The sequence below is a fragment of the Gymnoscopelus microlampas genome (genome assembly GCF_963454915.1).
Source record: "Gymnoscopelus microlampas genome assembly, chromosome: 6".
In the NCBI taxonomy this organism is placed as follows: domain Eukaryota; kingdom Metazoa; phylum Chordata; class Actinopteri; order Myctophiformes; family Myctophidae; genus Gymnoscopelus; species Gymnoscopelus microlampas.
This window is the reverse complement of record NC_139943.1, coordinates 46134290-46155577: the sequence shown is the minus strand read 5'-3', so window position 1 is coordinate 46155577 and position 21288 is coordinate 46134290. Positions and strand designations below refer to the sequence as shown.

Below are 21288 nucleotides of genomic sequence, written 5' to 3'. Positions count from 1 at the left end.
TAGCACAAAAAAAAACAGGATTCCAATTAAAAAATTGCAAAAGTAGCGATCTACAAGCTTAAAACAGTGTGACGCGTTTTGAGCTTGTAGATCTGCTATTTTTGCTACTTTTGTGTGACATAGAATGGCATAGTGGGTGTGGAAATATAGTGGCCCTCTCCATTATCAGAGTCGCCCACCCCTGAACTAGAGATATGTTGCTTCTCAAACCAGAGGTTAAGGGTTCAAACCCAAACTCCTAGCTCACCCCCATTCTCTCTCTGAATGCCAGGCTGCCCAAACACACACCTCACCTGACATAAACTAAAGGTGATGAGGGGACACACAGCAGGAGCTAATTAATCAATTAGGAAGTGGGACATCAAAACAAAGCGTGGGAAAAACCAAACAAAAATAAGATCAACAAGCAAAATGTACCTACACTATAGGTGTTTTTTCATATTTGTAGCTGGCTGTAATCTTTCACTGAAGAGCACTGAATTTACATCTCCTTTTCATCTGTTTTCATAGTCGAAAACCTTGTTTTTTTGCGCAGTGCAGGTTCTATAGTGGTAAAAAAAAAACAGTCAGATAGTATCATTTTAACACGTCACTTCTCCCTTCAACATAACTTTGAGCAATTTTTTTGTGTGACATTTTATATTATTTTTAAGCATTTTATTGTTTGGGGATTTTATTTATTCCTTTATTTTTTTCTCACATTGTTTATTCATTTCTCAGCTTTTAATGTGTTTTCACATTCATCAGTTTGACTTCACGTTTATTTATTATATATTGTTTGTTTGTTTATATATTATATCTGAATGTTTCATGTCTCTGTGGCTCAAGAGATGTGTCACTGTTTATGAACCAAAGATTTTAAGTTTCAAAGCTCCTAAAGAACATTTTCACTGTCCATCCTAATACTAAAAGGTAGGTTAAGTATTACGTCCTCCGATGCATTTTCCATGCTAGCGTAGCTCAAGAGATAATTCCAGGGTTTATAAACGTAAAATTTTGGATTCAAAGCTCTCACAGAAGTTTGGTCACTACCGAAAAGAAAGTTAAATCCGAAAAAATCATTAAGTGTGGAGGCCAAAATCGTCCCCCCGAAAACCTGTTAGGAGTACGTTTCAGGCAATTTAGAGTTGATTGGTAGTACTTTGTAGTGACACTTTTTTTGGTCCCTAACATTCATCGAGCTCTGGACTTAGTAAATTTTTTTTTTCACCATTGGGTCACTACCGAAACGAAAGTTGGTCACTACCGAAACGAAAGTTAAATCCGAAAAAATCACTAAGTGTGGAGGCCAAAATCGTCCCCCCGAAAACCTGTTAGGAGTACGTTTCAGGCAATTTAGAGTTGATTGGTAGTACTTTGTAGTGACACTTTTTTGGTCCCTAACATTCATCGAGCTCTGGACTTAGTACATTTATTTTTTCACCATTGGGTCACTACCGAAACGAAAGTTAAATCCGAAAAAATCACTAAGTGTGGAGGCCAAAATCGTTCCCCCGAAAACCTGTTAGGAGTACGTTTCAGGCAATTTAGAGTTGATTGGTAGTACTTTGTAGTGACACTTTTTTTGGTCCCTAACATTCATCGAGCTCTGGACTTAGTAAATTTATTTTTTCACCATTGGGTCACTACCGAAACGAAAGTTAAATCCGAAAAAATCACTAAGTGTGGAGGCCAAAATCGTCCCCCCGAAAACCTGTTAGGAGTACGTTTCAGGCAATTTAGAGTTGATTGGTAGTACTTTGTAGTGACACTTTTTTTGGTCCCTAACATTCATCGAGCTCTGGACTTAGTTTTTTTTTTTTTTCGTTTCGGTAGTGACACCTACCGAAACGAAGTTAAATCCGAAAAAATCACTAACGGTGCGTTTTAACAGCGGGCGATACTGGGCGACATCGTCCAAAAAGATAAAGAAAATCCATCTTTCATCGCCCCCCCGCCCACTTCGCCCGATCGCCGGCTCTCATAGACTTTCATTATATTTTTGGACGATGTCGCCCAGTATTGCCCGCTGTTAAAACGCACGGTAAGTGTGGAGGCCAAAATCGACCCCCCAAAAACCTGTTAGGAGTACGTTTCAGGCAATTTAGAGTTGATTGGTAGTACTTTGTAGTGACACTTTTTTTGGTCCCTAACATTCATCGAGCTCTGGACTTAGTAAATTTATTTTTTCACCATTGGGTCACCACCGAAACGAAAGTTGGTCACTACCGAAACGAAAGTTAAATCCGAAAAAATCACTAAGTGTGGAGGCCAAAATCGTCCCCCCGAAAACCTGTTAGGAGTACGTTTCAGGCCATTTAGAGTTGATTGGTAGTACTTTGTAGTGACACTTTTTTTGGTCCCTAACATTCATCGAGCTCTGGACTTAGTAAATTCATTTTTTCACCATTGGGTCACTACCGAAACAAAAGTTGGTCAGAACATTTTCATTGTCCGTCTAAATTCCAAAAGGTGGGTTATGTATTATGTTCTCAGTTGCATCTTTCATGCCACCACGGCTCAAGAGTGAACTCTGCGGTTTGTAAACCGAAGGTTTAAGGTTCCAAACTCCTGGAGCACATTTACACTGTCCATCTAAATTCTAAAAGGTGGTTTAACTATTACGTTTTCATTCATATTGTCCATATCTGTGTGTCTCAAGAGATAAGTACAGGGTCTGAAAGCAGAAGGTTTGGGGTTCAAAGCTCCTGAAGAACATTTTCACCGTCCATCTAAATTCTAAAAGGTGGTTTAACTATTACGGTTTCATTCATATTGTCCGTATCTGTGTGGCTCAAGAGATAAGTACAGGGTCTGAAAGCAGAAGGTTTGGGGTTCAAAGCTCCTGAAGAACATTTTCACTGTCCATCTAAATTCTAAAAGGTGGTTTAACTATTACGTTTTCATTCCTATTGTCCATGTCTGTGTAGCTCAAGAGATAAGTACAGGGTCTGAAAGCAGAAGGTTTGGGGTTCAAAGCTCCTGAAGAACATTTTCACTGTCCAAAATTCTAAATTCTATATGGTGGTTGGTGGGTTAAGTATGACGTTCCCAATTGTAGCTTCCATGCCAGCGTGGCTTAAAAGATAAATACGTGGTTCATAAACCCAGGGTTCCTGGTTCAAAGCTCACTCAAAACAACTCAAACAACTAAATAAAAACTGAAAGGGTAAAACAACTAAAATGAAACTGTGGTCAATACAAACTGGTGATGGGAAAAAAAACATGAAACAACAAAAAAAAACTAAATACCTCAATCAAATTACTGTGAAAAAACAGGGCTCATAAAATAACAAAACTATAAAAATAAAAAACTTTGCATAATATGTACATTTATTAAGCTCCTCCCCCTGGGGGTGGGTTCCCTCCATGCTCCTCCCTCTCCTCCCGGATTCTTAAGCTCCTCCCCCTGGAGGTGGGCTCCCTCCATGCTCCTCCCTCTCCTACCGGAGCTAAAAGAGGGCGTGAGGAGGGAGGCGGGCTACATCCATGCTTCTCGCCTTAAAAAGACTGAAAATTGAGATCTTCCCTGACCAAGATTCAAACCCACAACCATCCGCTTGCGAAGCCTATGCTTTTCACTTGCACCACTAGGCCTTTCACATTAATTAGGATTTTGACGTTATATTTAAAGTTAAAGCAAGAGGTGACGGCTCAAAAGACTAAAATCTACAGCAAACACCTCTACCCCTGACAGAATGACTGAATCTACTAGATACACCCTCTGATGATCAGGGAAAGGGTTCATTATGACACAACTGAGATTTAGGTTGTTTAAAACCATCTGTTAGAAAACGTTTACTCTGACTGAGTCTGAACCCAGATTTACACTTTCATTGAAAGCAAACAGAGAGATGTTTTGTAATGTCATACAAATTCATACCCTTTTTGTCATTTATAAATTCCTTAGTTTCAGATGATCAAAACTATAGCAGTTTTGGTGTTAAATCAAGTAGGCTACATTGTTCTCACTTTAAACAATATGTCTGTAAAGTGTTCAACTATAGTTCCTCAAACAGGGCTGTATTATGACCACAGATCCTCTTCGATTAGCTGAATTAAGTTTAAGAAAATACCACTTTTTACTCATGGCATGCAGCATATCAAATCAATGATCAATTATAGGCTGAGCTCCATACTTCGTTTTGAGGTATTCTAGTGACTCAGGGATAACAAATTACGTAAATTGAATCCAACCACTTAAATTGAATGTATTTATTGCAACCACCAACCAAGACTGTTACAAACGGCTGAGTTTGTAACAAAATGAGGAAACTCACACAAACGTTTAAATTATTTTATTAAAACTAACTTAAGCCCATATGGGTAACCAGTGTCCCTCAGGGCTCAATACTAGTGTATTTTCTGTTTTGTGTTATTGTGGGTAAAGCTTTGGCTGAAAATAGCCGATCGAAAAGCTCACAATGTGTCGCAGTGAGCTTGTCGATCAGCTATTTTCTGCTAAAGCTTTCCCCACAATACGTATACTGGGGTGGTTAATGGTGCTTAAAGGGCAAGACCACTTTGGTAGACGTTTGGGTTGTGTAGTTACCTTGCCATGATGCATCTCCAAAGGTGGGCAAGAAATCTAAAATAATTGCTCCATTGATAATTAAAAATATGCTCCTCATTGAATTACATTGTATGCTGAAACAGCTCTCAAAGTCACTCTTTTAGCACATAAACGAACACAAATAAAGTTGATTCAGACAATATAGATCATCACCAAACCCAGCACCGTTTGTTTTTTAAATAAAAATGCTATCCTGTTGATTTTGCTATTTTTATTAAAAAGAAACCCGGACTGGATCCGCGAATCTGGATCTTCAAATAGTAAAATCAGCAGGAAGTAAAAAAAACAAACAGTACTGGGTTTGTGATGTTCTATATTGACTGAATCAGCTTTGTTTGTTCGTTTATGTGCTAAAAGCATGACTTTGAGAGCCGTTTTACCGTACAATGTAAGTCAATGAGGAGCATATTTTGAGTGATCAATTTCTATTCAATGGAGCAATTATTTTAGATTTCTTGTTCACCTTTGGAGTTACATCATGGCAAGGTAACTACACAACCCAATCCTCTACCAAAGTGGTCTTGTCCTTTAATAACCAAAATCCAAAAGACTGGAGTGCTCCCAGTGAGCTTCATGGTGAGAGAGAGAGGACAAGAGTGAAGTCCAGCCACCTGTTTTATAGAGGACAATCCAGGTGGGCCGGATCTCCACTGATGACACACTCCGCCCTCCAATCATTCTGAAACACATGACACATGGTTAGTAACCATGACAACCACAACAGTTATCTTTGGTTCATAAACAGTGACACATCTCTTGAGCCACAGAGACATGAAACATTCAGATGAGAAGGAAATACTTATCCTTTTAGTATTTAGATGCACAGTGTATTTCTACATTAACTTCACCACTTAAACCCTCTATTCTTAGTAAAGTTGCAACTTTACTTTCCCGCTGGCCTTGTTACCATCTACACCAAATCTTTTCACAAAAAATTGTCACTCTACAAGCTCACAACACGTTGACGCGTTGTGCGCTTGTAAATCTGTTATTTTTGACGAATGTTCGCCCCCAGAATAGGGATGCTGGGCCTTACTTCTCCCACCACTGCTGAAGAGCATACAAGACAGTAGACAACTAAGAAACCCCAGTGGTGCAGTTAGAGCATACATGGGCAACTGGCGGCCCGGGGGCCACATGCGGCCCCCACCCTCACTTAATGCGGCCCGCAGGTTAATAACAGAATACTGATATATTATTGATTTCAGCTGTTACAATTCCAAACATGCAAACATGACCCGCTTTAATTACTTCAGTCTATATTAGTAGCTTGGTGACTAGTATTAAAATTCTATTGAATGTTTATAGGGTTTATAGTGGCTAGTTGATGCTATGTATATATAAAAAAAAAAAAAAAGTCTGGGGACCCCTGGGGGTCCCCGGACCCCAGTCTGAGAATCACTGTGCTATTGTATAGTCTAGTGTGATTACATGTCAATCAGTAAACACCGAAGGAGAGCTGTGTTGATAAAGCCAGGTTATTCATATATTTTCATACATGTCCATGCAAGTATGGACTCCTGGTTTCTGCTGGGAACAGGGTTCGATTCCCTGCAGCGCTGTGCTTACTGTTTCACCTTTGTCCTGTTGTGTATGTTTACATTAAATGTTAGCACTCAATTCATTGATTCATAATACCTGAATGCACTTTTATTATAATATATCAAGCAGATAGCCCTGTGATTACATCTTTAGCACATACTCCTATGTCATGGTGTATTAGTCGGCACAGTGGATTAATATTTCGATCGATCTGGGATGTTAAAATTGTGCTAAACTGTGGTCAATAAATTGCCTCTTCAGCTAGATTAAACGGTAGTCACTTATAACTGTTGAGACTCCTAGAGCTTAAAGACGTGTTAACATGGATAGCTTAGTGTATAATAACATCTCTGTGTTATAATGAATGGAGTATGAGAATTATGTCATACAGTGCAGATTGTAGATCGGCTCTTTTAGGACATTTCTGAATGTACCGGTCGGGATTCGAACTCCAGGCTCCCGCATGGTAAGGGACACCTAAGGCCAAACCACTATTATATCTGCCTATAAACCACTATAATATATGCCTTTGTCTTCAATTTTACAGTTATCGTTCTTGGCAAGAACGGTAAATGGTGTGGAGGGGCAGCTCTCTACACTTATTGTCTCCGCCAGGAGACTATGTTTTCACTTTCCATCACAGGTGTACCTCACAGGTGTTTTCACTTACCAATGTTAGCCAAGCTAACATTGGTCAAGCCTCACGTGACACGTGACAATACGTTGAAAGAGTGTGCTCTGATTGGCTAGTGAGACGCATGACGTATAGCGGTCTATAAATAGATGTGTCACTTTGAAAGAGTCTGTGTCTCTTTCAAAGTGAGGTAAGATAGGAATAATCACGAAATGGCTGAGAAATGGCGGAGCAATACATTATGTAGACACACAATACATTATGTATTTGCTGGCGGAGACTTGTGCTCCGAGGAGCACATTTTCTAGTTTACATTTCACATCACATTTGTCATTGTGTAAAATGATCTAAAACACAGCATGAGCACTTGTTAGTGTCAGGTTACTTTTGGTCAAAGCGGGGATCGAATTGGCGACCTTGGGATCCATACTTCCCCTTCTTAGAAACGCTAGTTTTAACATTTCAGTGCTTTTTGAAAATATTCGGATACATAATTGCTTGCAGCAGGATTTTACATGAAGCTGAGTTCTCAATTTCCCTCCTTTTCCCTTCTTTCTTCCCCCTCCTTTACAGTCCAATGTTCTGTCTCTTCGTAGTCTGGAAGTGTTTATATGTCAGCCTTCAGTTAGTAAAGTTGAAAAGCAATGAACCATAGAATGACTGGGATTTGAACATGTAATCTCTGCACTGAGAGTCTGATGCTTAGACCACCACACCATCACTCAGCCGCATTTAGCTGATGTGTCATATAAGTTAGACCCTCCAGAAAAATGTGATTTTGCGATCGCATAATTTACCGCATAATCAGCAAAATGGCGCATTTTGCTGATTATGCGGCACCGAGTGCCGTGCTATGAGCTTGTAGATCTGCTATTTTTGAAAAACCGTGAACATTTGTGCAAACCTTTGAATATATATATATTTTTAAGCGAACATTTGTAACTCAAATCTTTGCTTCTGGGGGTCCCTGGAACAAAATATTTGAGATGGGTGTCCGCGGCCAAATACATATTATTTTTGGGGTCCTTGACATGAAAAAGTTTGAGAACCACTGCATTAACACACCCCAAGGCCCCAAACCCTGTTGGATGACTGTAATACCTTGGCATCCATGACAGCATTCCCCTGGAATCTTCACTGGTATCTGGCTATCCTGACACACCACTGGCAAACATTCCTCAATGGTACACTCAATGTGGCCCAGCTGTTAAAAAGATACAGTACAGGGGTTATATTAACATACAGACAAACACATACAAGAGTTTAAGTTGTAGATGTAACATAATATGCTATTTAGAACTTTCTTGTTTCATTAGGAATCAAAATATAGTTTTATTCCAATCTTTACGTACTTCCTGTCAGTAATGGATGTGAGAAAAATGTATAATAGTCATTTCTTTGTCATGTGATTTTCCTTATGGGGTTAGTAAACATTTGATCTGTGGCAGGATGGCTTACATTACAGGTACATGTGACACAGTCATCATCACTGTCTGTCCAGCTGGCCCCGTTAGGTACACGCACCCCCTGTCCCTCGATCACACACTCTGAAACAATACATGTTCACAGTCACATTCATGTACTGTATGTGTTACTTGTACAAAAATACAAATGTACCAGTGGTTCTGAAACTTTTTCATGTCAAGGACCCCCATGTTAATATGTATTCTGCTGCAGACCCCAATCTGATTTTTTTTTTTTTCAAAATAGCCGATCTAAAGTTGTTAACTTGTAGATTGTAGATTGGCTATTTTCAAATAGCTGATGGACAGTCTATAACTGATTTTAATGCTATATTAACACATTTCGCTGGGGACCCCCTGGAACCCCCTCAAGGACCCCTGGGGGTCCCCGGACCCAACTTTGAGAACCACTGATGTACACATCTCTAAATGGAATGTTGAGACCAAGAGAAGGTGATATCTCACCCTCACACGCGGGACAACAGGAGTCTGGGGGGGTGAACTGTTCATTAGGGGAACAGGCGAGTGGCTGGCAGCTCTGATGCAGACAGGTCCATGTCAGATCCTACAAGGCACACACAAACACCAGGCACCCAGGTTTGCATTTATATACTTACACAGGACCTTACATTGGTTTGCAGTGGCTATACGATTTTCCCTATTCCCAGCAGGATGATGATTTCAACCAGTAGATGGAAGTTCATTCCGGTATTTCTTTTTTTCCCCTTTACCTCATGGAGGCTAGCTCTTTATAATAGGGTCTATTTGTAATCTCTCAAACTGCTGGAATGATCAACGCCATATTTCCTGTGCACGCTGCCAGTAGTCCAAACTATTTGGGCTCCAATCGGGCTTAAACCTCGCCCAAATATGGAGTCATACATCACCGATACTTCATAGATCATAGACTAGCCACATGGAGTCTGATATCCACATTGGAGCTATGTCATTATTATTGACCCTGTCTTGTTGATTTTATAATCATTCTTGAAAATGTGGACCACCCTCTCCCTGATTTTCCACATCTGTGTGAGGACATGTGTATTTCACATTACAACTTAGGGCATTTGTTCATCACAGACAATCACAAGGTTTTATCATTTATAAGACCTAACATTGGTCACAATAAGAGGTGTAACATTGTACCTTGCACTGGCAGGTGAAGCAGGGGTCATCAGTAGCCAAGACCTCGTTACCAATCAGCGTGGCTGTGCAGTTACTGAGAGGCTCTACACACAAGCACAAGCACACACAACACACATCACAAGTAAATCTGTCATGCTCATAATTTAGGATTTAACGTAAATAAATGTGAAAGACATTCAAGCTGTACTGACGAGCGCAGACAGGACAGCAGACGTCTGGTCCAGAGAAGAGGATGTTGTTCTTGGGACAGTCCACCAGGCTGGGACACTGCTTATGGTAACACCTCAGGTGCTGCTGTCCATCTGGCATCACCTGGGAGGCACACACATCCCAATGAACTCAATGAAATACACGCAAAACTAGTTTGAACCATCATCATTTTCCAAGTGTGCTCAAGAGTGACATCTGCTGTTCATTGTCTCCGCCAGGCCGAAAGGCATGGCGAGAGAGTACGCTTTTCCGTCCGTCCGTCCGTGTGTCCGTGTGTCCTGTCCGTGTGTTACCAGCTAATCTCCGGCACCGTTGGCCCAGTCGCTGCGAAACTGTGTACACCCACTCCCTGGATGCCAATTCAGATGCCAAGTTCGATTTCATGTTGTGATTTCAATAATGAACAATACACTTTTGTAATAATACAATGTTATAAAGTCAATTATAAATATTACAATGAGAACATATGCATTTTAATGAGTGATTTAAATCGGACACTGAAACATCTGTAAAAGTAGATATTATAGTATAAGCCCCAAAAGAGCACAATCTTACATGTGACGTAATGTACATCAATTATTCATGTGAATGGTTGAGTTCAGGTGGGGCAAAAATATACAATAGATAGATAGATAGATAGATAGATAGATAGATAGATAGATAGATAGATAAAATGATCATATCATACCTCACAGGTACAGATCTGACATGGGTCGTCAGCTGGCTGGAAGCTGTCTCTGGGACCGTACACTCTCCCCTCGAATACACAGTCTGGTCAAGCACACACACAGAAAACAACCATGCAATAACAGGCTTTTTAAGCACCCTGCAGTATTACCTCCAACTACAATCAACAAATTATTCAGGGGATGAACATTTTTAATTTTAACAAATGATTTTTGTCCCAACCAAGTACGTTGTTGCTGTCGGGTGGAAACCTTGTATGTCCAACCAAAACCATATTTATTATTATTTTAAAAAGATACAAGGTTTCTACCTGACTGCAACAAAGTGGTGTGGACAAACCATGCCTTTGGCTGAGTTCTACACAAGTCATCATTAAAAGCTCTCTTACCTGCACAGACAGGGCAGCACTCCCCTGGCACGTTGATGGTGTTGATACAGGGAGACAGGCAGCGGACCTCTGAGCAGGTGGTCACTCCATCCACACACATGCACGTCATGCAGGGAGTGGAGTCTGCGAACCAACTGCTGCCTTCCGCATGCTCTTCTCCTCCATACATGCAACCTGAAACAGACAACATGACCCTAAATTATAGAAAGGATTGTACTACTTTCTGCGAAAAAGTATCTACGTCCATTTCCCACATAGCAATAAATTATATATCAAATATATCAAATCTCTAAACATACAAAAATGCCCAGTAAAAATAATGTTGCACAAGCTATAAGAGAGAACATATGGAGAATGATTATAAAAGAATACATTTGTTTTCAGGCTCCAAAATATATCTTTTAAAAGCCCTTCCATTAAATGGACCACAATCGAAACAAGCCCCCTGGGGCTTTTTGTGTTATCATAACCTTTGACTGTACTACCTGTACTGTTAACAAACCTGCTAATAACGTTTTCAAGCAATCAATCAATCAATTATTTCAGACTGAGACTATATGATCAGCCTAAACACAGGGCTCACAGTGTTACCTCTACAGCGGGGACAGCATGCTCCCTGATCGGTCACCTGGTGCATACAGGTCAGCTTGGGGCACTCTGGAGACACACACCGGGCCTCTCCTGCCTGGAGAACACACACTTATCAGCACATACAGCACACACACAAAGATGTGGATGGAGAAGGAAGAAAAAGAGATCAGAGTGCAGAGTCAGACCTGACAGGTGCATGTAGAGCAGCGGTTAGAACTGAGGGTCCAAGTCTGTCCATCACCGTACTCCTGTCCCTCCAGCATACACACTGAGAGAGAGAATGAAGCAGAGAGAGAGAGTGAGAGAGAGAAAGACAAACTCCTATTCATCATTACACAGAAGTGATCTGTTAATACATATTTTTTTGGTTGGTTGGTTAGTGGCACAGTGGTACAGTACATAAATGCCTTACAAAGCAGAGATTATGAGTTCAAAAATCAGACTGAGAAGTGTCTTATACTAGTTGAGTATACCACGGTGGTACAATGGTAAGATAAATGCCTTGAACTCAGACTGAGAAGTCTCTTGGTACAAAAAAAATGTATGTGATTTTTTTTTCTTCTAAGTTTGTGCCTGGCTCTAATCTTTCACTGAAGTTTTTTTTAGAATGCCAATCTGTTCAAAATCATTTCTGTTCTATCTAATTGTATTTAGACCATAATATAGTGTTTCACTTCACAAACTTCTGTTGCTGTCTAGTCAACACCTGTTCCAAGGTTTACTTCTACTACTATTCTCTTTTTCCCTGGTTCAGCAGTACCATTATGTTGTATAAAAACAGTATCACACGAAAGTGGTGCTGTTGTCCTGAATAGCAGCACAGCTGTGATGATCTAATCATAGCCATCCTCATATATACAACACAACAGAACACCCTCTTGTGTGATATATAGCTTAATATTATACACACATGGCACATTCTGACAATCAAGCTCTACCTGTGCACTGAGGACAGCACTGTCCTGGCTGAGTGACCGGTCGAGAACAGGGGGTCGGCGGGCAGACGAGGGGCACACAGGTGACAGTGCCCCTGACACACGTGCAGCGCTGGCAGGGGTTAGACGAGGGAGTGAAGGTGTGTCTGTGAGTGTGGACCACACCCTCGTACAGGCAGGCGTCACACGCAGGGCAGCAGGCGTCCGAGGGGACGGGATGGGAACACTGGCGCGGACACGGCCTCTTGTGACACGTCGCCACCTCGTTCTGACCGGACAAGGAGGGAAGAAGAGGACAGAGACACGTTCTAGAATGACTAAACGAGAGACGTGACGGACAAACTGGGAACGGAGAAGATAAAAGGAGAAACAGGAATGGGAGAGGGGGATACGAAATAGTAGGGTGGTGGTGGGGGAGGAAAATGACAAGCAAACGAATCAACCACAACCTTAAAGGATAGGACAAAATGTGGTTACATAAAAACACTTTCTAACGTCTAAAAAGGAAAATATTGCACTGCATTAAAGAAGTGTCTTTGCTATGTGGTACCCCTGTAACTTTATGCAGTGGCAAGTTTGTGTACAATGGCCAATACACAAAGTGATACCAGTTGTGACAACGCACGAAGTATGTATACTTTAATGCAGTTCAATATTTTCCTTGTTAGTCATTACAAAGTACAGTTTTGTATGTGTTATGTGATCATTTGCACAATCATCTGATCATCCAGTGAGAGTCTGTGTGTGACTGACCAGACAGCTGCAGGTGGAGCAGGGGTCAGTGGGTGGGCTGAAGGAGGAGCCGGACTCGTGCTCTATCCCCTGATGCAGACACACCCCTGTGCAAACGGGACAGCACTCCCCTCGCGGGGTCACAGGACGAGTGCACGACACAGCCGGGCAGGATCCGGGCACACATACCACACCGCCATTCTGCGCACACACACACACACACACACACACACACACACACACACACACACACACACTGAATATGATGGCATAAAGCCGCAGGTAAAGTTTTCTGGCAGAAATGATTGTACGTTGGATAATACATTAGAAGTGTTTGAGTACCAGGCAGGAGCAGAGCTGACAGCGGTCTGTCGGGTGCGTGAAGCGCTCTCCGTTAATACAGTCTCGCCCGTTAAAGCTGCACCCGTCACACTCTGCGCACGCACAGCCGTCCAACGCAGGGTGAGGACAGGCCACGGCGGGACACCTCCGCTGGGCACACACCACTTCACCTCTCTGCACAAAAACACACACACTGTTGGAGTGATGATGTAACGCAATAGTTTCCAACCATGGCCATGGGAGACCCTGGCTTAGGGCTGGGCAATGAAACTAGATAACGTCAGGGATTTTGGATCGTAATATCGTAATACAATTAGAAGTGTTGTCTTTTTCTGGTTTTGTTTCAAATATTTGTATTGTTCTGCACAGGATACAAATATACATTTTCCTAAATGTTATGTTATGTTATGTTTTATTTATTTGATATGGACATCACAATTACATTGGACAAAACCAGATGCATTGTTTACAGTGTATATAGCACGAGTGCTAATTTTCAACACCTGTCCACAGGAAGCTTTAAACTGTAATGTATAAACTAACAAAATTGCCTGAATGTAGTAAGCATCTCACATACTATTTAGTAGCTACTAAGCTTTCGGACATACTAAAAGTAATTTGGCATACTAAATAGAATGTTAGTATGCGATTTCATGCTGTGAGTGAGAACCACTCCTGCAATGAATCACTGAATCCAAACTCACTGAACATCTGCATTCCTGACATCCTCCTCTTTGAAGGACCTGTCCATCAACGTAGGTCACACCGTCGAAGAGACAGCCTAGATGTGGAAAAACGGGTATTTTTCAGTCACACTGTGTGTATTCGCTGGAACATTATGGTGGTTTGTATGGTGCTGTATACCTTCACAGACAGGGCAGCCACAGGGGTTGGTGACAGCGTGCGGACAGGAGGCCGGAGGACACCGTTTGTTCGAACATCTCACTGAGCCGCTCTGCAGGGAAAGACATCGGGTACTTTGCACGGTACACCGTCAAAATACTGTGTGTGTGTGTGTGTGTGTGTGTGTGTGTGTGTGTGTGTGTGTGTGTGTGTGTGTGTGTGTGTGTGTGTGTGTGTGTGTGTGTGTGTGTGTGTATTGTGTGTATTGTGTGTGTGTGCATGCATGCTACCTGGCAGGTACACTCAGAGCAGGGGTTACTCGGGTCAGGGAAGGACTGTCCATTTTTGAGAACTACATTGTTATGGAAACAACCTACAGTATGACATGAAGACACGGTTACATAACCATTGCATGACAATGGCAACAAACAATGAAGGCACAACAGAACGTCGTTATAGTTACAACAAACTAGTTGATACATTGTTAGAAGTGGACTTGGCAGTTCATTGCCCTTTGGGCTTTTCAAGGCAGACGGTAGGAAAGCTGAGAGGGAGAGTGTAGGACGAAAGGCGCTGTGAGATTTGGGTATATGTTGTATATGTATGTGGTTGCAAGTTACGGACATTCCATTCACAGCGACGCTGTGCTTATGTGTCAAACACTTAAGCAGACGTAATCAATCTATCGGGGCCTCCATAACGCAGTCAAGATGCGTTGGTTAAGTCTTAACCAACGCATCTTGACTGCATTATGGAGGCCCCCATAGATTGATTACGTCTGCTTAAGTGACTTTGCTGGAGGACTGGATGCCGCTTATTCATTTGGGTATCTTAACCGTTAAGATACCCAAATTAATAAGGGGCATCCAGTCCTCCAGCAAAGTCGGTTACTGTGAACAGGGAAGTGGGGCGCTTATGACACATCTATTCCTGTAAAATGTTGTTGCGCAGCAAAAATAGCCAGGGTATTTTCACTATTTTTGAAAAGGTTTGAACAATTCTGCCTATATGACATGCTCAAAATAGGGAGGCTAAGGTTAATGTGGTTCATGCAGTGATGTGATAATATGTACATACGGTTGCATTCTCCACAGCACTGTCCAGGTAGGGTGACAGCGTGAGTGCACTCTTGGTAACATGGTAGCCGAGTGCAGACCACCTCCCCTCCGTAACACGTGCACACACTGCAGGGATCAGTGGCGCTGACAAACTCAAAGCCATCAGGTTGCTCTCGGCCGTCAAACATGCAACCTACAGAGGAGAGGGAGGGTGACAGAGAGAGAGAGAGAGAAAGAGAGAGGGGGGAGAGACGTAGTGAGAGATGTCGGTGGCTGTGATGCTAGGCTAGGATGATTCCTCTGTTCTGTTGCTCTTGGCCATAGTGACTCGGGAGCCATTTGGAGAGAATGAGACAGAGATAAAATAAAATAAAATAGTTATACTTTCACTGTACATATTATTATTTTATATTATACTGTTTAGACTGATGATAGGTTCTTGGTTTACCTACAGTATGATCCTCGTGTCTACCTTGCTTACTGTAAATCGCTCTGGATGCTGAATGCCTAAATTGTAAATTGATTGTAAATTGTAAATTGTAATTGTAAATGCTGTCCCACCCACTCACTCACCATCACAGGTCATGCAGCATTTCCTCTGGACAGGGTATTTGCAGTTGGCTGGGGGACATCGCTTGCGCTCACATTTGACGGAGCCCTCGCGGCACACACACACTCCACACGGGTCTGACAGGTCGTCCCATGTCTCCCCACTGGCTCGCTCTCGCCCATCATACAGACAGCCTGGCAGAGGGGAAGAGATTCACAAGACTTGTACAGAATGGTAAAGAACGTAAAGTGTTTGTTGTTAATATGAGCAAGCAGGACATTTCATAATGTGTGCTGAGAATTCTTGTCATCATAATTGAACATTTTTAATATTCCGATTGTTGTGTGTGTGTGTGTGTGTGTGTGTGTGTGTGTGTGTGTGTGTGTGTGTGTGTGTGTGTGTGTGTGTGTGTGTGTGTGTGTGTGTGTGTGTGTGTGTGTGTGTGTGTGTGTGTGTGTGTGTGTGTGTGTGCGTGCGTGCGCGTGCGTGCGTGCGTGCGTGTGTGTTGTACCTTCGCAGGTCCGGCAGCACTGCTGCGTGATTGGATGGGAGCAATGAGCATGTGGGCAGGGCTTGCGTTGACAGTGAACCGTCCCATTGGAGCAGAGACACGAGTGACAGGCATCCGCCGGATCGTAGAAACGCTGATTGTGTCTGTAGGTCTGTTGTCCGTGCACACAGTCCAAAGGAGCCGCTGACAGAATACAAAATAAAGCATTCTGAAGAGGTCTTTTTTTGGGTGGGGGGCAGGGGGATTCTCAGTTTTATCTCTTAGTAACTCTAAGGGTTCCAATGTGTAAAAGTATTATAATGTTATGATAAATTATCATCGGTGCTTAAAAGCATCATTACTACCATGATTATCTTTTGTTACAATTACAGTATATTATGTATTTATTAAACAGTTACAGTTGATGATTTTTTCAAATGGCAAAGATTTCATATTTTGAACAAAACTCTTCAAACCACAACCTAACGCCCCAGAATTCTTTCTAACTTCTGTTCCCTGCAGGAATTCTTGCGGTTCCTTACCAGGACACTGGGGGCAGCAGTCTCCAGGCAGGTTGTTGGGGTTGGAACACTGTAGTGGCGGGCACCTCTTCGTCAGACACTGGACATTTCCATTCTACACAATATTACACATCATCAGACCCTATGTTCCCTGTACTTCTGGGTAAAGACTTGTCACAGTTGAATTGCCGCCATTTCTATTCTTACAATACAGTTGCAGGTCCTGCATGGGTCAGTCGGGTGGGGGAACTCTTGTCCATTGGGATACTCCTTCCCGGCATAGCTGCAGCCTAAATGTAGAGGAAACACAAAGAATTGAATGGGTCATTGTCCTCTGCAGTGGTGGAAGAAGTACTCACATTTTTACTTAAGTAAAAGTATCAATACTGCAATGTAGTAATACTATGTTACAAGTAAAAATGTACTTGCGTAAAAGTACACAAGTAGAAAGTACTCATTATGCAAATGTCCCATTTCACAAGTTTTCAAAGTTTTCGGCTATTTTCAAATGGCCGAAATGTATATAGGGTTGAAGTGGTTAATGTATGTTTTGTAATAATAATCAAAATCTACAAAGTAACTAGTAACTAAAGTTTTCAAATAATTGTAATGGAGTAAAAGTACAATATTTGCCTCTGAGATGCAGTGGAGTAGAAGTAAAACTACTGAGAACTGGAAATACTCAGTACTTGAGCACATGTACTTAGTTTCTTTACACCACTGGTCCTCTGCTCATTTGTTGGACATTGTATAGTAATATAGTAGTATTTCCAGAGGGCAAACTTCGAGCTTCGTACCGTTGCAGTTGTTGTGACAGCATGTTCCAGCCACAGGGGCATTACAGTTGGGCCGTTGGCACGGTGGCGGATGGCAGTCGACCCTGCCTTCCACACACACACATTCCTCGCACCCGCTCACAGGGTTAGGAAACGCCTCGCCGTCCACGAATATGCGGTTTTCAAAGGAACAGTCTATGGATTGCACACACACATACACACAAAAGGAATATTTTATTTTAGGAGTAAATAACTAGGCAACGATTCAATCATTAAATTGTGTTTTTAATTATTTCTCTAACACAAATCCAGTATTTTCTTTTTTCTTTTTATTATTTTTACAATACTGTGTTTTCTCTTAACCTCTTTTCAATACTATAGCAAATGACTGAAAACTCTTTTTTGATCAATTCTCTATCAAAAGATCCTGTATTTTCTTCTTTTTTTGTCTTGTCTCGAATTGCGCCCTCTGCTGTTTGCATCGCGCTTATTTTTTGTATTAAATTGATTTAAATTGTCAACAGTTTGAATTGATTTGAATCGATTCACGATAAATCGTTACAAGCCTATAAATAACCATATGTACTGAGATGTGCAATTGATAAGGGAAGCTACTTTGAACACTGGTTCTCAATGTGGAGTCCAGGGAACCCTGCTCAAATGAAGTATATGGGGTTTAAGGGGTCAATCAACAAATGTCAGCCCTACGCCCTTGGAATCTTCTCATGCTTTCACAAACCTATATTCCATGCATTATTTTAGTTACCTGGACATTTAGGGCAGCACTCTCCAGCTGGCGTGTGAGAGTTGGTGCAGTTGAGTGGCGGGCAGGGTCTTCTCGTACACTCCACAGTACCATCCTGAGAATGGGCCGTTATAGAGGTGTCAGTCGGCCTGTCACAATTATTACATAATAATCGCCTAATTGCAATTATTTGAGATAATCGCAATTATTTGTTGCACATACTCGTCATAATCATGTTAAAAATGTTCATATATTTAGAAAAAAATAACAAAAATAGTGGAAATAGCAGATCTACAAGCTCAAAACGCGCCGCATCGCGACGCGTTTTGAGCTTGTAGATCGGCTATTTCCACTATTTTTTTTTATGATTTGTACTTTATTTTCTTTTGTGGACAAACAAACAGATACATTTCTTTCGACAGATGATGCAAACATTTTGGCTATTTCCACTATTAATGTTTAATTAATAGTGTAATTAATTAAATATATGTTATTTGTCATATCTGCCCTGTGCAACCTTTGTTTACGAAGGCTAAAAGCCAAACAGAAATGTAATTTTTATTCACAATGTTCCAATAATGATCAACGACAGAGACACAATTAAATCGTTAATCGCCATTATTTGTGTGACAATTAATCGTCAGTCGTGACAGCCCTAGGGGTCAGTGATACAAAGTCAAAATACGAAATCATTCTTCGCTGCTGATTCAGTGTGCTTTTTCAAAGGGCCATCATAAACTCACCAGACAGGTACAGACGTGGCAGGGCTGATCAGGGGTGGTGAACCTCTGTCTGTTGCGGTAGATGCGATGGTTGTAGGTGCAGCTGTCACACCCGGCACAACAGGAACCTGTGGTAGACATTATATACATGCATATATTATACTGTACACACATACAGTAGCTGTATACTGTACATATTATCAACACAGACAAACATGCACAAAAACACAAATTAACCACTTAAACCCAACATAAAGTACTGTACAACGGATAGCAAAAATAGACAATCTACACGCTCACAACGTGTAGCGATGCAAGCTGTTGTGAGCTTGTAGATCAGCTATTCACAATTTTTTGTACCTTTTTTATTTTGTTGAAATTTATTGTATTTCTTTTCATTTGTTTTGTTTGGTACCTCCAGAGATACAAAAGGGATTGGATTCCTCGGGAATGTTTTACTCTACTACAGACGAGAGCGAGTGGTCACATCTTTATTATGGGATGAGTGCAGAAATGTTAACTATATTTTTTATATATGACAATAAAGTATATCATTTATATGATTGTTGGGCCTAATGATACATGTAAATGCATGGCCCTCCAGGGAACCAAATACATGCATCACTGCTCAGTCAATAAGCTACAGTAATTTAATGTTTGTACTGACAGACCTCCTTCTGTCTTGTCAAGTTCTGGCTTCGTGAGAGACCCTGATATTTAATGCTTTTGCCTCCAATATCAGGCATCAGCAGCTGCGGGATTGAAAAAGCTGGTCTCTATACATAGGCACAGCGGTAGACTGACAGACAGAGAGCCACACACACACACACACACACACGCACACGCGCGCACACACACACACACACACACACACACACACACACACACACACACACACACACACACACACACACACACACACACACACACACACACACACACACACACACACACACACATTCCTACCAGTGTTTTTGGTGGGGTGCTGGCAGTCAGTAGGGGGACACTGTGTGTGTGTACACACAGTCTCTCCGTTCACGCATGAGCAGCTGGAGCAGGGGCCCTCTGGATGCCACTGGGAGCCGTCTTCATACTCGGTACCCTCCAACACACACGCTAAAGAAAGACAAAGTTTGGCTGATTCTCTCTTTTTTTTGTGTGTGTGCGTGTGCGCGTTTGTGTATGTACAGTATGTACCTTTGCAGATTGGGCAGCAGAGCTGAGGGTCTATAATGGGGTTGGAGCACTGGACAGGAGGACACCTCTCCTCATGGCATATCACATTACCTCCCTGAAAGTTTGAAGGTTTTGGGTATGAATATAGAGAGCTACAGTATAACAGCAGATTTATAATCAAACGTAAGGTTTCAGACTGTTAAAAAACGGATTTAATTTAATGCAAATATGCCATTCAAGGCTTCCTTTCCCTTTCAGTGTCTGAGGACTGAAAAGTCCCCCAGAGCAGAAGCATGGTCTTGTTTAGGCATAAATGAGAGGCGTTTTTGGGGAGCCGTTTCCTGAACATCCATCCTCACCTTACACCTACACTGCAAGCAGGGTCCACTCCCAGGAGGACTGAAGGCTTTACCATCAGCATACACCCTCCTGTCATATTCACACTCTGTGAAAAGATTCATGATTACATTAACAAGCTCATTTTCATGTTATCTTAGACAAAGGGAATGAAGACTAAAATGCAAGAACATTAAACAAAGAAGACACGGGGAACGTGCGTATGTATATACTCACTGTCACAGGTTGGACAGCACTGTCCTCTGATCTTGGCAGGGTGACTGCAGGGTGGAGTGGGACATGACGACGCATCCATATGCTCACAAGACACTTTACCTCCCTATCAAAGGCAGATGGGTTCAGGACCTCTCATGGTGAAACGAGAACTCACACAGATACAGCTATTAAACAAACATGCCATTGTTTGGATAAAACCTCACATTCCTTAAGTATACTTTAGGATTTTTAGGCTAATTATTTTCAGAATGACACCTGGTAATCCTTGAAAGTACACTGACATTTAAATGGAGTTTCCCTAGCCCCAGGGTTATAAGAATCTGTCTGGGTGGCTGGTATTTTATAGCACAGCAAGTTTTAAATGGGCTTTCCCTCAGGCAGTCAGACATGCCGGCAGATAATAAATAGACAGACATGATGATAAATGTTCCATTAGAAAGAGTATTACAGAACCACATACAATATGCCTTTTCCCAGTGTGTACTCACAGAGCAGTGACAGCGGCGGCAGGAGTCTGTCCTGGAGGGGAAGGTCTGCCCATCCAGATACACTTTAGACTCATATTCACACTTGTCACATCTAAAGACACAAGAAACACTTGATGAATATTTG

General features: G+C 41.8%; 1 protein-coding gene across 1 annotated transcript in view; it reads right to left on the bottom strand.

Moving 5' to 3' along the window:
- The window catches only part of kcp (kielin cysteine rich BMP regulator), a 53174-nt gene that overhangs the window by 11682 nt on the left and 20204 nt on the right, over nt 1-21288 (bottom strand). Inside the window, exons 12-39 of the mRNA XM_084060432.1 lie at nt 21165-21255; nt 20677-20779; nt 20463-20548; nt 20125-20218; nt 19894-20043; nt 18949-19055; nt 18227-18320; nt 17482-17655; nt 16892-16974; nt 16706-16799; nt 16185-16367; nt 15697-15867; nt 15143-15316; nt 14356-14438; nt 14087-14177; nt 13927-14003; nt 13223-13396; nt 12902-13081; nt 12152-12416; nt 11399-11481; nt 11214-11307; nt 10623-10796; nt 10236-10318; nt 9529-9649; nt 9338-9420; nt 8657-8756; nt 8187-8275; nt 7830-7932 (exon numbers count right to left, since the gene is read on the bottom strand). Coding sequence (XP_083916558.1) covers nt 7830-7932; nt 8187-8275; nt 8657-8756; nt 9338-9420; nt 9529-9649; nt 10236-10318; nt 10623-10796; nt 11214-11307; nt 11399-11481; nt 12152-12416; nt 12902-13081; nt 13223-13396; nt 13927-14003; nt 14087-14177; nt 14356-14438; nt 15143-15316; nt 15697-15867; nt 16185-16367; nt 16706-16799; nt 16892-16974; nt 17482-17655; nt 18227-18320; nt 18949-19055; nt 19894-20043; nt 20125-20218; nt 20463-20548; nt 20677-20779; nt 21165-21255 — 3404 coding nt within the window. The remainder of the gene's footprint in view (nt 1-7829; nt 7933-8186; nt 8276-8656; nt 8757-9337; nt 9421-9528; nt 9650-10235; nt 10319-10622; nt 10797-11213; nt 11308-11398; nt 11482-12151; nt 12417-12901; nt 13082-13222; nt 13397-13926; nt 14004-14086; nt 14178-14355; nt 14439-15142; nt 15317-15696; nt 15868-16184; nt 16368-16705; nt 16800-16891; nt 16975-17481; nt 17656-18226; nt 18321-18948; nt 19056-19893; nt 20044-20124; nt 20219-20462; nt 20549-20676; nt 20780-21164; nt 21256-21288) is intronic.